General features: G+C 42.3%; 2 protein-coding genes across 2 annotated transcripts; both read right to left on the bottom strand.

Moving 5' to 3' along the window:
• Positions 1-418: 418 nt before the first annotated feature.
• On the bottom strand, positions 419-4,269 carry LOC149827255 (protein DETOXIFICATION 16-like). Its single transcript, XM_090019230.1, has 8 exons — positions 3,869-4,269; positions 2,800-3,344; positions 2,517-2,603; positions 2,043-2,099; positions 1,716-1,954; positions 1,362-1,480; positions 1,191-1,277; positions 419-759 (listed from the first exon to the last, which is right to left on the bottom strand). The coding sequence occupies exons 1-8, from the start codon at positions 4,142-4,144 to the stop codon at positions 688-690; spliced, it is 1,482 nt and encodes a 493-aa protein (XP_089875356.1). The 5' UTR covers positions 4,145-4,269; the 3' UTR covers positions 419-687.
• Positions 4,270-12,638: 8,369 nt separating this feature from the next.
• LOC149827254 (uncharacterized) lies at positions 12,639-13,280 on the bottom strand. Its single transcript, XM_090018480.1, has one exon. The coding sequence runs from the start codon at positions 13,278-13,280 to the stop codon at positions 12,639-12,641; it is 642 nt and encodes a 213-aa protein (XP_089874606.1).
• Positions 13,281-16,799: the final 3,519 nt, after the last annotated feature.

The raw sequence follows: 16,799 nt of genomic DNA, 5'->3' as shown, positions 1-16,799 counted from the left end.
AGAAAGGTGACGGGTGAGACGAATGAAAAGATGATTATCTCACAAAAGGATCTTAGTATATATAAGCTTAAGTTTAATGGTAAAGAATAAATGTCAAACTGTCACAAATAAATGTTCAACGGCTACAAATAAATGTCTAAAGATTATATGCAATGGCTAGTGGCTAATGGTCTGAAAAAGGCTAACACAATAATTAAGTGTCCAACTGTCAAATAACGGCTAGCTCATTTAAGTGCTTAAAGGTCAACAATCAATTCCTCTATCAACTAATTTATAAGGGTATAGAAAGTCAAAGTCAAAACAATCACGACCATGAGCTTAGCTTAGGTAGGAGGCTTGGTCAAAGTCAAGTCAAGAGTTTCAGCTAGGTGAATGCAGAATTTTGAGACACAAATCCAACAGAATATGCTTTGACCAGTGACCCAACAATTTATAAGATTGCTCTGCAGAGAATTCTGAGCTGTTATGTTCATAAAAACTGAAACCCTAAGTTAGATCAACAATCAAATGATAGCAAAACTGGTTGCCTGATACGTTATTGTGCAAGTTATGATGCTTTTTCTTTTTTTCTAGCAACTGAAGTCCATATCAAATACTTCTAGATATAATTGCCAAATGATAGTGCTGGTCATCTTAGCAAAATTTTAGTTCTAAGGGAGTGTGGTAGCCTCCATCCTCTCTAGTTTTTCAGATGGCTGATTGTGAAGTCAGGTCTGTAGGCAAAGTGGAGTTGTAAACTCGCTCCCTTGCTTTTCTTGCCTGCAAAAGTAGAAATCCATATTAAAAGACAAATGTGGCTTTAGCACCAAAAAAGACACTAAAAAAAAAAGATCTAGGCTTGGAAGGCATGTGAATTTTGCCCCAGAACGCAGCCATAGATTCCTAATAAAAACTGAAAATTGCACAAAGAAAACACATAATGATCTACGCTAGCAAATGACTCATGCTTCTAAAGAAATACTACTGCAAGAGATATCGCAAGTGATTTGCAAATTCTTAAGAGGAAATGACAAACAAATTTGTTACTTACAAAGGGTGGGATTTCTATCAAAAGAAAAAAAAGGACATGAATCTTGTCAAGTGAAGCTTTATGTTCAAAGAACAGTAAGCCTGTTTAGCACCCAAAGCGAGAGAGAGAGAGAGAGAGAGAGAGAGAGAGAGAGAGAGAGAGAGAGAGAGAGAGAGATTACCTCTTGTTCCCAATTAGTGCAGGTTGTTATGGTAAGAAGCAATCCCACTTGTACAAATAGCCCACAAATGATTCCCAGCCAAAGTCCCTGATGAGAGCAAATCCAGTGGTGTAAGTATCACAAACATTCCAGTGGTCTAATAAGCATTCAAGTGCAAGGAACAAGGACCACCTTTCCACCAACATGGAGGACAAAAGCAAAACAAACAGCACAAGGAATACCAACAACATAATAAGCTCCCAGGTTCACATATGCACCAATCTTCTGCCAACCGCATCCTCTGGCAGTGCCTAGAGAACCATGAACACTAATAAGGTACTGGGATACATTGGGATCTATTTTCATTTGCCAAGTATCATAAATGAAAAAAGTCTTTGATACAGCAACCATCAAATTCGAGAAATGGAAAACAAGTTGCAAAATCAGCAACCATCGAATCAAGATTATATTGATGAGACATCCACTGGAAAATTGCTCTTTGTAAAGAAAAATGTTTTCTAAATCTGGTTCAGAATTGGTCCAAACCTGAAAGAACACATTGGATTCCATCTAGCAAGTTGGATGTTGCAAGTATAGGGATCATGCTTGAGACATATTTGACCACCTTGTCCTCATTGCTGTATAAATAGCCCCAGATATTACGTAATAAAATCATTATGGTGCTTACAATAAGTCCTTCTGTAACAGCCATACACACCACAACACGTACTGCTAAACGTGCAGCTTGAGACTGCCCTGCACCCAATTCATTGGAAACTCTGGTACTAAAAAAATGCAGAAAAATAAGTTAATACTTGTACATATCATCTTGCACAACAAATTATAAAAAATATACCTCACAAATAATCTAACCTTATAGCACCTCCAAGACCAAATGGGACCATAAAAACCAAGCTGGCTGTATTAAGGCTGCATAGAAACATAAATAATAAGAATTACTACTGAGACGCCGATGCCATTGCAACATTATTTGATCTGACATTTATTTTCAGTAGATGCAGTGTAGGAAAAAAAATATGCATGATGCATGAAGACAGTAATAATATATCAAATCTAAGACAATAGGAATAGTGTGATGATTTCTTGACCCAACGGTAAGTTAGGAGAAATAAATCTAGACAGTTAACTGCTGCATGTGCTAATGTACTGTTAAGTTTTTCCCCAAACTTGCCTCCACCGTTTTAGTAATCTGAAAAAGTAGCTTTGAAATTTGTAAAACTGAGTATAAAATCATAGCGACTTTTGAGTTCTATAAGGGTAGCATCATCACTACATACAGTGCTATTAGGAGAAAGAAAAGGAACAGAGAAAAGGGTTCGGAGTAACCTGATTGATAGCACTGATGTCTCCAACTTTGGATTGGGCAGCAGGCCAGACATAAGAACTAGCATTTCAAATGACCAGAATTCCAAGCTGTTTTCCATTAAAATGTATATATAAATACTCAAAATATGTAAAGTATGTTCCTATTAAAATTTATCCAAGTTATTGAAACATCGTACTGATTTTTTTGACATAAAGCGAGGGATATATCAGAGCTGCCAAAACAGATGCCAGCAGCAGTTTGCAACATTATATGTAAGCAGACTATCAAGTCAGACCAACTTACCAAACCATTAAAGCTGAAGGAATGGCAAGTCTAATAAAATTAGGAATATCATGCAAAGCTTCCTTGGAGAAACCAGTCCACGTCTTCTTACAGGCCTTTGAGAATTTGACATACAGTGCCATCAACAACGTATTGATCCAATAAGACATAGAATTCGCCAATGCAGCACCTCTGTTACCAAGCCCCGATTTGAAAACCAGCAGCCAGCAGAGTAGAATGTGCAACAGGGCAGTAATGCCAGAGCTAATCACCATAGGAAAGACAATGTTTTGAGTCTGGAGGAATCGGACATGGGATTGTAGAAGCCCATAACCAAAGAGGCTCGGGATCATCCACCGAGCATATACGCCTGCTGCTGCTGATATCTCAGGGTCTTGACCAAAAGCTAAGAGAATTGGTTCTGTGGAAGCCCATATAAAAGCAAGGGGAATGCTAACAACAGTTAGGACAAGCATGGCTCTTTGCATGTGCACCCCTAAGATGTGGTACTGTTTTGCTCCATAGGCTTGCCCACATAATGTATCTAGAGCACTTCCCATTCCCAACTGGTCCATCAGATCAAATACCACAAGGAACTTGTCATGAATCTATGCACCATGAAAGTGTTTTACTCAACATCTTTTCAATACGAAAACCAATTTTCACATTTTGAAATAAAATCAAATCTTCGTACAAAGTACAAAAAACTTTAACTACTCAAATGATGGCTCACCCTTAAAAAAGTACAATATAACAGAAAGAGGTTGGTAATTCTTGAACTGGATACATGCAAAATTCAACAGATTTATACCAATTCATCGTATCGAATCTATCGATAGTACATCTATTGATACAAAACACAAGGTGAAAATGTTGCAGTTCTCCACAATTTAGTGCTTCAAATCCAAAGATATTATCATACTCATTCATGATTCAAAGAACATGGAGTGCGCATCCTCAAAGTGGGTATACTTTAAGCACAACCTCTTTCATCATGGCATAAGCAGAAAGCATGAAACAAAAATAAAAAGAGAACAGAGAAAAATACATGCAGAATGGTATCAATGGAAGCCATGAAGAAGAAACACACCAACAAGCTGAAGCCAGTGACACCAGCGAATGAAGTGGCCATGGAAGCAGAGGAGAGTGAGAGCTCACCCAAGTGACCCACAAACATGACAGATACAACCTGCAGACAGAACTGCAAGAGGTTCACTGATATAAGTGGCCCAGACAGCCATAGCTGCTTCTTTACCTCTGATAAGATCTCTCTTCTTGTGTCAATGCTCCCTAGCAACTCACTTGCTGGAACACCGGATTCCGAAACAAGAGGCGCCTTCAAGTCTCTCTGGTTCTTCTCTACCATTTATCCCAAAGGCAGGCAGAAGAAAGAAAGAAGGTGAAAAAGGATGAAAAATGGCTTCAAAGTTGCAAGTGACTGGCAGGGCCCTGCACTATATGACGTATCAGGAACAGTCGCCTTCTTTTCATGTCTAGACCCTTCGGCCGTTTTATGAATTATGAATGAACGCAACTAGTTCTTTGATTTATTTTTTATATGTGATACTTGGTTATGTATAGCTAGATCTAGACAGAAGCTAACAAATTTGCACACCCCATCAATGATACTTTTCCGGCCTCTTTTTTTATATTACTTCTTTCGTTGGTCCATACAAAAGAAAGGTCTCATTTTTTTCAGCTTTGATATTGACCACAATAAAGTAAAAGAAAGCAAATACACGACAAGCGAGTAACTGGTGGTTCGGTTCAAGAAGAACGACAAAAACGCTCCTCTCACACTCTTTTATATTATATATTAAAAATTAAATAACATTTATAAAGTCTATTCTTTATAGAGTTTTTTTTTTATGGATAATTGGAGATACACCGCGTAGATTTTGAACTTGAGACATCCTATGATGTTTGCAGGGGCGTAGCTAGGATTCATGTGAGGGAAGGGGGGGGGGCAAACAGGGGTGTAGCAGAAAAAAAATTATTTGTGTGATAGTCAGGGGTTCGGGGGCAGCGCCCCCGATTTTTTTTTTTTTAGATAAAATAAAAATGGCTACAATTATTAATAAAAATCTATTTCATATGGACAAATCAAACTATTTGCTGCAGTCAGGGCTGGGCTAAAAAATGGATAAAACTCTATTTCATATGGAATCAGGGCAGGGCTAGGACTGGGCTTTTAAAAAAAAATTAACTGTTTGGGGAGGCAGGACTGGGGTACAGCCCAGTCCTGCCCCCCCTAGCTACGCCCCTGGATGTTTGCAAGTTGTTCTTAACAGATGATTGGAGCTCTGGAGAGCTTAATCAAGAAAAGGTAAAGATAACTCTGTTGGATTAACCACCACATAAAATGTGGTGGTTATGTAACACCCCGATCTGGGACCTCAAGAGTTCGAGTTCGGTTGGTATTACTTCTTAGAGGGAAGAATGCAAAGCTTACACAGAGAAAACGTGGCCAAAAAAACTTTTTCATTTTATTCTCATAAATCAACTTTTTTCTTACAATTGTTTATCATTCATAACAAAATAAAGCAAATACATCTTATTCAATGACAAGGAAAGTAAAAGATACCAATGCTCTGCTGAAGAAGAAGAGGTTGCTCACAAGATGACTGTTGTAACATCTGGAACCTACAGTTGTAATTAACAAAAATGGGGGTGAGTCTACAACCCAGTACGAAATAATTATAAGTAATTAAACAAATAATTTACAACTGTAGTGGGCTCTAAGCCCCTAGTCTTAATTTAGTTCTCGATACACCACTCATGTTTGTATATTTTAATTACCCTCAGTATCAATCTCAATTATTCTTTCTCTCTCAACTATCACTAGGCTGACTATACCGGTAATAGTCATCTATGGGCGTAGCAATCCTGTAGAACACCCCAATTCTACATGTTGGTCAGACAATGAACCATACGCTCCCAGTGGTCCCCGGACCACCACGCACTGCAGTGAACCACCACGGGGACCCCACCGGTAGCTAGCCAGGAGGTCAAGCTCTCAATCTCGGCATGGTTTATACTACATCCTAAACATGATGGTTATCAACCATCCATGATCCTCTAGAGTCTCAAACCAGTGTGAGTGAAATCCTAAGTCATAACTAAATTCACACATTTAACAATATTTTCAAAGTCCACTCGTTCCCTCACGAGTGGTGTCATGAATAACCACAACAATCTCATTCTTAATCTCATGATGACGTTAGGACTCATACCACTCTCACTTAGCACGCAATGATGTAGTGTCTCTACATCATTAAATCACTGGCGGCCCACTCTCCATGGTGGTTGCACTCTGGCCGCGAACCAGGTAGCCCTTGCCACAGGTCGCCACTTCCGGAATTTAAGGGGTACTGCATGCTGAACTCTAAATATCCATTCATACCACATGAATGAACTAAATGAGACTCTAATCTGAACGTATTCTCATTACAATGCATGATATTGCTGATCAATTAGACATGCAATCACAATCGCTTTCTATCATGCATGACATATTACAACTAACATGCATATCACAATATACATGTATTTAAATTACTCATAATGTCAAGCATGAAATTTATGCATGTCATGATCTCACTCAAAGCTATTATGTTAATTAATAACAACATTTCAATAACAACCAACGTAAAAATGTTTATTTACATCTAAGCTTACTTATAATATCCCTTACCTCAAGTGCGAACACTGAACTTCCACCGAAGGTGAGTCTCAAGATTCCCTAACAATAGGATCTGGTCAGTAAAACAATATATTTGAATTAATTCACAAAATCGCTTACTAAAATTACCAAAATATCCCTCCCGAATTTTTACTCAAGAATCCATGATTTCTGCATTATTAGTTTGACTGAATTTCATGAACTAATGGATTTCCCTCTTCAATATGAATCCAACGCACCAAACCTCACTCGATTCTGAGTTCGGAGTGCGAAGATATGTCCATCTTACTGAAATGGATCTCAAGTATCCAAATGGATATCTTGGTACATTTCGGATTTCGGGCAATCCGAGACTATCTTATAATCCAATTCTGATCTGGATCCAAACCCTGTCTGTTTGGATTCAGACCCATTACTTATCTGGATCCAAAACTGTTTGACTAGATCCAGAAAAGTCTGACTGGATCTAGAATATTCTAACTGGATCCAGAATATCTTGACTGGATCTGAAACAGGATCCATACCTTCTTACTGGATCCAAGCCAGTCTGCCTGGATCCCGAATTGTCTGACTGGATCCAGAACAGTCTGATCTAGACCCAGTTCTGAAATGGATCCAAGACTGATCCAAATCGATCCAGAATAGCTTGACTGGATCTGGACCTGTCTGACTGGATCCTGATCAGTCTGATTGGATCCAGATCTGTCTGACAGAGTCCAGACCTGCCTGACTGGGTCTGGATCCGAAACTGATCCAGTGAGATCTGGACCGGCTTAATCTGGTTCCAGGACCGGTCTAAATCGAACCCGGTCCGGTCTCAAAACCCAGGTCCAGACCCGACTGGTTCAGTTTGGACCTTGGTTCAAACCGGATCGGTTCAGACCCAAGTCAGTCTCAACCGGTTCGGCTTGAACCGGTTAGACCCGAACCGGTCTGGCTTGAACTGGTTCGACCCGAACCGGTCTGGCTTGAACCGGTTCGATCCGAACTGCTTCACTCAAACCACCTGACCCGGTTCGGTCTGGGTGCGACCTGGACCGACCTGGTTCGGTCTGGGTCGCACCCAGGCCGAACCGGCCTCTCTCTCTCTCTGTCTTTTTTTTTTTGAAACTCGGTCTGGGCGCGACCCAGACCGGTGGGCTCGGTCTGGGTCGCACCCAAACCGACCCAGTTCAGTCTGACCCGGACCAAACCGGTCCCCCCTATTAAAAACAGCGGAAGGGACTGAGCCCCTTCCGATCTCAGGTGCAGGGGGTGTCGGCCTCTGCCGACCCTCCCTCTGCACCCACAAGCCTGGGCCGGCCTCCGGGGCCGGCCGGTCGCCGGGGCCGGCCGTCATCGAGGCCGGCCGTCATCGAGGCCGGCCAACCCCTCCCCCTCCTTCTCTGCCGCTATTTTTTTTTCTGCAACTTGCCGGCAGCAATGGCTGCCGACCTCCTTTTGCTTCGACGGAAAAGAAGAAAGAAGAAGAAGATGAGGTGAGTGGAGCTTACCTCGCTGTCATCGCCGTCGTCGGTAAGTCTTCCTCTCTCTCTCGCTCCCCTTCTCTCTTTGTCTCTCCCTCTGCTGCTCGATGCAATGCGGTGGAGGGAGGCTGCGTGAGGGCTTTTATAGCCCTCACGCAGTGTGAGGATAACCCTCACCCCCGTGGATTTGGGGGGTGAGGCCTCTATTACGGAAACCGAGGAAACCGTTACTTTTTTTTGTTTTTTTTTAAGATTATCCCCTCCGGCGACTTCGCCGGAGGGGGGTTTTACAATTCTACCCCCCTTAAAAGAAGATTTGTCCCGAATCTTACCTGGAAACAAATGTGAAAATTGCTCGCGGATATCGGATTCACGCTCCCAAGTGGCCTCCTTATTACTTTGATGACTCCATTCAACCAATACCAGAGATAACTCCTTGTTTCTGAGCTTTTGCACTTTCGTGTCCAGAATCTCTATGGGCTTCTCTCTCATACTCAAATCATCTTGCAAATCTAATACAGTCTCAATTGTATCTAATATATGGGAGGGATCTGGCACGTATTTTCGCAACATGGAAACATGAAACACGTTATGAATTCGAGATAAGGAAGGTGGTAGAGCTAACCGATATGCAGCCTGACCAACCCTCGCAAGTATCTCAAAGGGTCCAATATATCTGGGGTTCAACTTTCCTCTTCGACCAAAACGCATTACTCTCTTAAACGGAGATGTCGTTAAAAACACGTGCTCACCTTGCTCAAATTCCAACTCACGACGTCTTTTATCCGCATAACTCTTCTGTCGACTTTGTTCTGTGAGAATACGCTCTCGAATGAATCTCACTTGGTCTGTCATTCACTGAACCATCTCGGGTCCTAACAAACTCCTTTCTCCAACCTCATCCCAACACAAGGGAGTTTGACATCGTCGACCATACAATGCCTCAAATGGAGTCATGCCTATACTTTCTTGAAAGTTGTTGTTGTAGGCAAACTCCATTAATGGCAAAATATCATTCCATGAGTCGCTATACTCCAAACTACATGCTCGAAGCATGTCCTCTAGGGTCTGAATGGTTCGCTCAGACTGACCATCCGACTGAGGGTGAAAAGTTGTACTCATTTTTAATTATATCCCCATAGCTTCTTGAAAGCTTTGCCAAAATCGTGATGTAAACTTCGAGTCTCTATCTGAAACAATTGAATCTGATACTCCATGAAGTCTCACAATTTCTCTAATAAACAATTGAGCCAATTGGTCACACGAGTGAGTTGTCTTACAAACTAAAAAGTGGGCTAACTTAGTTAGCCTGTCGACAATCACCCACACTGAATCCATCTCGTTCTTCGTCTTTGGAAGCCCCGAAACGAAGTCCATTGATATATCCGCCCATTTCCACTCTGGTATGGGAAGTGGTTGCCAAAGACCACCTGGTCTTTGGTGCTCAATCTTCACCTGCTGACATACTGGACATTTGCTAACAAACTCAGCAATGTCTCTCTTCATACCATTCTACCAAAACGTATCTTTCAGATATCGATACATTTTAGTGCTACCGGGATAGATGGCATATCTAGAATGATGTGTCTCTTCCAACAATTGATTTCTAAGTTGATCATCCTTAGGAATGCACACTCTCTGATGAAATTTAAGAAGTCCTTGGTCATCAATTTTGAATTCTGATTCTTCATTTTCTACAATCTTCTTTCTTACTTGCATTAATTCTGGGTCTAAGGGTTGCTTTTCCTTAATTTGATCCCACAATTCTGGCTTCAATGTGGTTTGCACGAATAATAATCGACCTGGTAAGCATTGAGCTTCTGCCTTCTGATGAGCCACCGAGGAAAATAACTCCCAATCTGCAAGTCTAGCTAGAGCTCCTGCCTTTCTGCTAAGAGCATCAGCGACTACATTCGCCTTACTCGGATGATATTTTAGCTCGAAATCATAATCTTTCAGAAATTCCAACCATCTCCTTTGCCTCAAATTCAAATCTTTCTGAGAAAATAAATACTTAAGGTTTTGATGGTCGGTAAAGACCTCAAATTGTTCGCCATAGAGATAGTGTCTCCATATCTTAAGGGCAAAAACCACCGCTGTTAGCTCCAGATCATGCGTCGGATAGTTGACTTCATGAGTTTTGAGCTGACGAGATGCATAAGCTATCACTTTTTCGTGTTGTATCAGAACACAATTCAATCCTTTGTGAGAGGCATCGCTATAAATAGTGAAACCTTTAGATCCAGAAGGTAAGACCCACACTGGAGCAGTGGTCAAACGCTTCTTTATCTTCTGAAAACTTTGCTCACATTTATCATTCCACTCAAACTTTACATCTTTCTTTGTGAGCTTTGTCATAGGAGCCGCCAACAAAGAAAAACCTTCCACGAATCTCCGATAGTACCCAGCTAATCCCAAAAAGCTGCGAATCTCAGTAGGATTCTTGGGTCTAGACCAATTGGTGATTGCTTCGATCTTTACAGGATCTACCATAATCCTGTCTTTAGAAACAATGTGTCCAAGGAAGGACATTTGTTCCAACCAAAAAGCACACTTAGAGAATTTGGCATAGAGCTGATATTTTCTAAGTATCTGCAGAACTATCCTCAGATGCTCTTCATGTTGCTCCTTCGAAGTAGAGTATATGAGGATGTCATCGACAAAGACCACCACAAACTTATCCAAATAGGGTCTAAAGACTCTATTCATCATATCCATGAAAGCAGCTGGTGCGTTAGTCAGACAAAAATACATGACCATAAATTTATAATGGTCATATCTTGATCTGAATGTTGTCTTAGCCACATCTTCCTTGTTAATTCTCAGCTGATGATAACCTGATCTCAAATCTAACTTTGAAAAGCATGCCGCTCCTTGCAGTTGATCGAACAAATCATCAATTCTCGGCAAAGGGTATTTATTCTTTATGGTTATTGCATTCAATTGACGATAGTCGATACACATACGCAGTGATACATCCTTCTTCTTTACGAATAAAATTGAAGCACCCAAATGAGATACTGAAGGTCGAATAAATCCTTTCTCCAATAACTCCTGTATTTACTCCTTGAGTTCTTTGAGTTTCGCAGGTCCCATCCGATAGGGAGCCTTTGAAATATGTGTTGTACCCGGAACTAGATCGATTTGAAATTCGGTTTCCCGATCAGGAGGGAGACCTGGTAGATCTTCTGGAAAAACATCATTATATTCATAGACTATGTCTACATCTGATATTGAGAGGTCTTCTTTCTCTTCGGTTTTCATGTAAACCAAGAATCCCATGCATCCCTTTTTAATATATATTGGTCTTTAAGCACGATATGATAGCCGACTTATGTAACTTCCTAACACCCTGGTATGTGAAAGTTGGAGTATGGGGTATTTGAAAGCTGACACACTTTCTTCTACAATCGATAGTGGCATGATGGTTCGACAACCAATCCGTGCCCAGAACAACATCTAGATCTTTGAAGTCGAGTTGCAACAAGTTCACAAACAACTCGCGATCTTTGATTTTTACAACGCAATTTGGATACACAGTATCCACAATGGTGGTCGCTGCTATAGGTGTTTCTATTATGTAAGAAATGTTCAATCGTGAAGGTGCCACTGGCAACCGTTTCCCAAAAGCTGAAGAAGTGAAACTATGTGTGGCTCCTGAGTCGAATAACACACGAGCAAGAACACTAGAAATAAGAAGTGTACTTTCAACTACTTCAGGGTTGGCAAGAGCTTCTTGGAGAGCAGTCGCATAGGCGTGACCTGGTACAGCTGGCTTCGGCTTTGGCAGGGCGTTGTTTCTTCGATCAGGCTGTGGGCAATCATTGGCATAATGACCCATCTGCTGGCAGTTGAAGCATTTGACGTTTCTCAAGTCACATTTGCCCTCGTGCCTCTGGAGACCACAAGTCTTACAAGCATTATCCGACTGGGCTGACTTCTAGAACCTTTGACGCTTGGCTTGTTGATTTCCTGCATACTTGACTTGCTTACCCTGATTCTGACCCGAGTTTTGTCCTCCGAAATGTCTCTTGTTGCCTCGCTAGAATCTTTCTTTAGAATGAAACTTTCTTCGAGACGATTCTGCCATATTGCCACCACTGTGCTCGGTCTTCTCTTTCGTCTTGACTTTTTCTTTCACTTGCGGTTTCTCAGTTGTTTGCATCTCCCAAAACTTGTACCTGGAGGTAGGGGTGGCAATTTCTGACACGACCCGCCAACCCGCCTCTTAGGCGGGTTCGGGTTGGGCTTAAGCCAACCCGTTTAATAAACGGGTCGACCCGTGTAACCCGTTTATTAAACAGGTCGGGTTCGGGTTGGGGGTATGCCAACCCGCCAACCCGACTGACCCGTTTAATAAACGGGTTAGGCGGGTGGGTCAACCTGCCAACCCGCCAACCCGACCCGCCAACCCGCCAACCCGTCTGCCCGACCCGCCAACCCAACCCGTCAACCCGACCCGCCAACCTGCCTACCTGCCAACCCGACCCGCCAACCTGACCCGCGAACCTGAAAACTCGTTTACCCGACCCAACCCATTTATTAAATGGGTTGGCGGGTCGTGTCGGGTTACCCGTTTATTAAACGGGTCGGGTTCGTGTTTGCCACAGCCGACCCGTTTAATAAACGGGTCGGGCTCGGGTTGAGGTATGCTGACACGCCAACCCGCCAACCCGACCCGCCAACCCGCCAACCCGACCCGATTGCCACCCCTACCTGGAGGCATAGTCTACAAGTTGGCTGTATTTCTTTATTTGTTGTGGCCCGACCAACCTCAAAATATCGGGCCTCAAACCCCTCTCGAACCTTCTGCACTTCTTTTTCTCATTTGCCACTAATGACTTGGCAAAACGAGAGAGAGAATTGAAACGTGCGGTATATTGGGCGACTGTCATGTCACCCTGCTTCAACTTCCTGAACTCTTCTTCTTTTTCTACCCTTTGACACTTTGGAAAGAACTGCCTGTAAAATCTTCTCACGAAAGTGGACCAAGGCAAGTAAGTGTCCGGCTTCAAGGTGTCCCTGATAGATCTCCACCAATGCTCTGCATCACTTGTTAGATTGGATACAACTATCCAAACTCTCTGATCATCTGGACATTGGATGACATCCAATGCCTTCTCGACTTGCATCAACCAATTCTCTGCCACGACACCGTCAGGAGTGCCATCGAAGAGCGGAGGTTGCATATTCTTGAACCTCTCCATCCATGAGGTGATACCAGAAATCACCGTCTGTGGCTGACTTTGTTGGGCACGGGTCGTTTGTAGCAGTTCATATAAAATGCGGTTGGTAGTATACTCTGGCGGTATCCTCGTACTCTGACTTATTGAGGATCCAGGTGGGATCTCCATACTTTCTTCTCTACCCTCACGCGTAGTATATCTCTCTGGTGTGTGTGTTGCCGCGTGGCTCTCCTAAACTCGTGCCCCTTCCGTAGTAGGGGATGATGAGGGTGCCCTTCGCGACGGTCCACCAATGGTTTCCCTTTCCCGTCTGGCTGCTACTGTGTCCTTGAAAAGATACGAAGTTCCTCTACGAGTGGTCATTTGTACTACAGTAAAATTATCTCTTAACATCACATGTTTCATTAGATTCTCACAAGATTTTATCACATCTTCCGCAATATAAATAAAATAATTCATTTTATTTCATTCAAAAAGTTCGCATACACGTACGAGAATCATAATAAGCAAGAAAAAGAAAGAACAATGCAATTAAAATAATGCTACTCTACTAAGCAAACTAGCTAATCCTAATCATTCTTCGATCCATCCGAAGCAGGGCCTGTTCCTTGTATTTCCTTGAGTCTCAGGAGGAGCGTTCAAGTCGTACTGAGGAGAAGCAGGAGTGTACGTTGGTGAGGAAGATGTGTGGGTAGGTGTGGCAGGAGTGTACGTAGGTGTTGCTGGATCATCACTCGGGTCTTCATTCTCGCCTTTCTCTTCTGAGTTTTCTGAAATTTCTCATCCCTGCCCAAACCCTGGGTCACCTTGGTTGGCTCCCACTACCTGTCGAGCTGCTTCGGCTGCCTGAAATGCAGCTCTTCGAGCTTCTTCAGCTAGAAGCTCGTGGAATGAAGGTGGAACCCTCTGGTTTCCCCCACTCATGGCAGCCACATAACTAGCTCGGGACATATGTCGTCCCCTTGCTCTGGCCATACGAGACCCTTCTCGAGGCACAAAGTTTGTGTTCAGAACTGCTCTCCTCCTGATTCCTTCTCGAGCCGCCATCTGATTTCCTCCTATCCGCCCACGTGTCGACCTTGCTCTTTGACAGTTGCATTGGTGATTCCTCCTTCCGTAAGGTGGAGGATGTCTCCCCTGGTTAGTGTAGGGGTAGCTCCGGTGGTAAGAATCTCTATCTCCGAGAATGATGTAGATCAGAGGAGGCTAAGGCGTCAACTCTCTAACCACTTGAGTTATGCTCGTGATAACTCCGGTAACCATCGCCATTGCAGCAAAGAATTCCTCTCTCCCTACCATGGGAGGCTCAACTGAGCCTTGAGCCTGAGGGACTTCATTGTTCCCTTGATCGTTAGTCATTTCTAATTACGCAATGATTTAATCATTAACGTGTATTATTCAAGCAGAGACATACATCTTGTCATTGAGTCTTATTATGAATGATGAACATCTTTTCAGTGTAAACCTGACTCTGATACCACTTTGTAACAACCCGATCTGGGACCTCAGGAGTCCGAGTTCGGTTGGTATTACTTCCCAGAGTGAAGAGTGCAAAGCTTACACAGATAAAACATGGCCAAAAAAAACTTTTCATTTTATTCTCATAAATCAACTTTTACCTTACAATTGTTTATCATTCATAACAAAATAAAGCAAATACATCTTATTCAATGACAAGGAAAGTAAAAGATACCAATGCCTTGCTGAAGAAGAAGAAGTTGCTCACAAGCTGACTGTTCTAACACATGGAACCTACAGTTGTAATTAACAAAAATGGGGGGTGAGTTTACAACCCAGTAAGAAATAATTATAAGTAATTAAACAAATAATTTACAACTGTAGTGGGCTCTAAGCCCCTAGTCTTAATTTAGTTCTCGATACACCACTCGTGTTTGTATATTTTAATTACCCTCAGTATCAATCTCAATTATTTTTTCTATCTCAACTATCACTAGGCTGGCTATACCGGTAATAGCCATCTATGGGCGTAGCAACCCTGTAGAACACCTCAATTCTACATGTTGGCCAGACAATAAACCATACTTTCCCAGTGGTCCCCGGACCACCAGGCACTGCAGTGAACCACCATGGGGACCCCACCGGTAGCTAGCCGGGAGGTCAAGCTCTCAATCTCGGCATGGTTCATGCTACATCCTAAACATGATGGTTATCAACCATTCATGATCCTCTAGAGTCTTAAAACAGTGTGAGTGAAATCCTAAGTCATAACTAAGTTCACACATTGAACAATATTTTTAAAGTGCACTCGTTCCCTCACAAGTGGTGTCATGAATAATCACAACAATCTCATTCTTAATCTCATGATGACGTTAGGACTCACACTGCTCTCACATAGCACGCAATGATGTAGTGTCTCTACATCATTAAATCACTGGTGGCCCACTCTCCATGGTGGTTGCACTCTGGCCGCGAACCAGGTAGCCCTTGCCACAGGTCGCCACTTCCGGGATTTAAGGGGTACTGCATGCTGAACTCTAAATATTCATTCATACCACATGAATGAACTAAATGAGACTTTAATCTAAACTTAATCTCATTACAATGCATGATATTGCTTATCAATTAGACATGCAATCATAATCGCTTTCTATCATGCATGACATATTACAACTAACATGCATATCACAATAAACATGTATTTAAATTACTCATAATGTCAAGCATGGAATTTATGCATGTCATGGTCTCACTCAAAGCTATTATGTTAATTAATAACAACATTTCAATAACAACCAACGTAAAAATATTTATTTACATCTAAGCTTACTTATAATATCCCTTACCTCAAGTGAGAACACTGAACTTCCACCTAAGGTGAGTCTCAAGATGCTCTAACAATAGGATCTGGTCAGTAAAATAATATATTTGAATTAATTCACAAAACCTCTTACTAAAATTACCAAAATATCCCTCCCGAATTTTTACTCAAGAATCCATGATTTCTGCATTATTAGTTTGACTGAATTACATGAACTAATGGATTTCCCTCTTTAATACGAATCCAACGCACCAAACCTCACTTGATTCTGAGTTTGGAGTGCGAAGATATGCCCATTTTACTGAAATGGATTTCAAGTATCCAAATGGATATCTTGGTACATTTCGGATTTCGGGCAATCCGAGACAATCTTGTGATCCAATTCTGATATGGATCCAAACCCTGTCTGTTTGGATTCAGACCCATTACTTATCTGGATCCAAAACTGTTTGACTGGATCCAGAAAAGTCTGACTGAATCTAGAATATTCTAACTAGATTCAGAATAGCTTGACTGGATCCGAAATAGGATCCATACCCTCTTACTGGATCCAAGCCAGTCTGACTGGATCCAGGCCAGTCTGACTGGATCCAGGCCAGTCTGACTGGATCCAGAACAGTCTGATCTAGACCCAGTTCTGAAATCGATCCAGAATAGCTTGACTGGATCTGGACCTGTCTGACTGGATCCTGATCAGTCTGATTGGATCCAGATCTATCTGACAGAGTCCAGACCTGCCTGACTGGGTCTGGATCCGAGACTGATCCACTGAGATCTGGACGGGCTTAATCTGGTTCCAGGACCGGTCTAAATCGAACCCGGTCCGATCTCAAAACCCAGGTCCAGACCCGACTGGTTCGGTTTGGACCTTGGTTTAAACTGGATCGGTTCAGACCCAAGTCGGTCTG

The sequence above is a fragment of the Nuphar pumila genome, chromosome 10 (genome assembly GCF_984573655.1).
Source record: "Nuphar pumila chromosome 10, dmNupPumi1.hap1.1, whole genome shotgun sequence".
Classification (NCBI taxonomy): domain Eukaryota; kingdom Viridiplantae; phylum Streptophyta; class Magnoliopsida; order Nymphaeales; family Nymphaeaceae; genus Nuphar; species Nuphar pumila.
This window is presented reverse-complemented; position numbering and strand designations above follow the sequence as displayed.

Coding starts and splice junctions, on each gene's coding strand:
- LOC149827255 (XM_090019230.1), bottom strand. CDS start 4,144: ATGGTAGAGAAGAACCAGAGAGACTTGAAGGCGCCTCTTGTTTCGGAA. Junction 1,955..2,042: donor GGTCTTGGAGGTGCTATAAG/GTTAGATTATTT, acceptor GCATTTTTTTAG/TACCAGAGTTTCCAATGAAT. Junction 760..1,190: donor GCACTAATTGGGAACAAGAG/GTAATCTCTCTC, acceptor CTACTTTTGCAG/GCAAGAAAAGCAAGGGAGCG.
- LOC149827254 (XM_090018480.1), bottom strand. CDS start 13,280: ATGGAGATCCCACCTGGATCCTCAATAAGTCAGAGTACGAGGATACCG.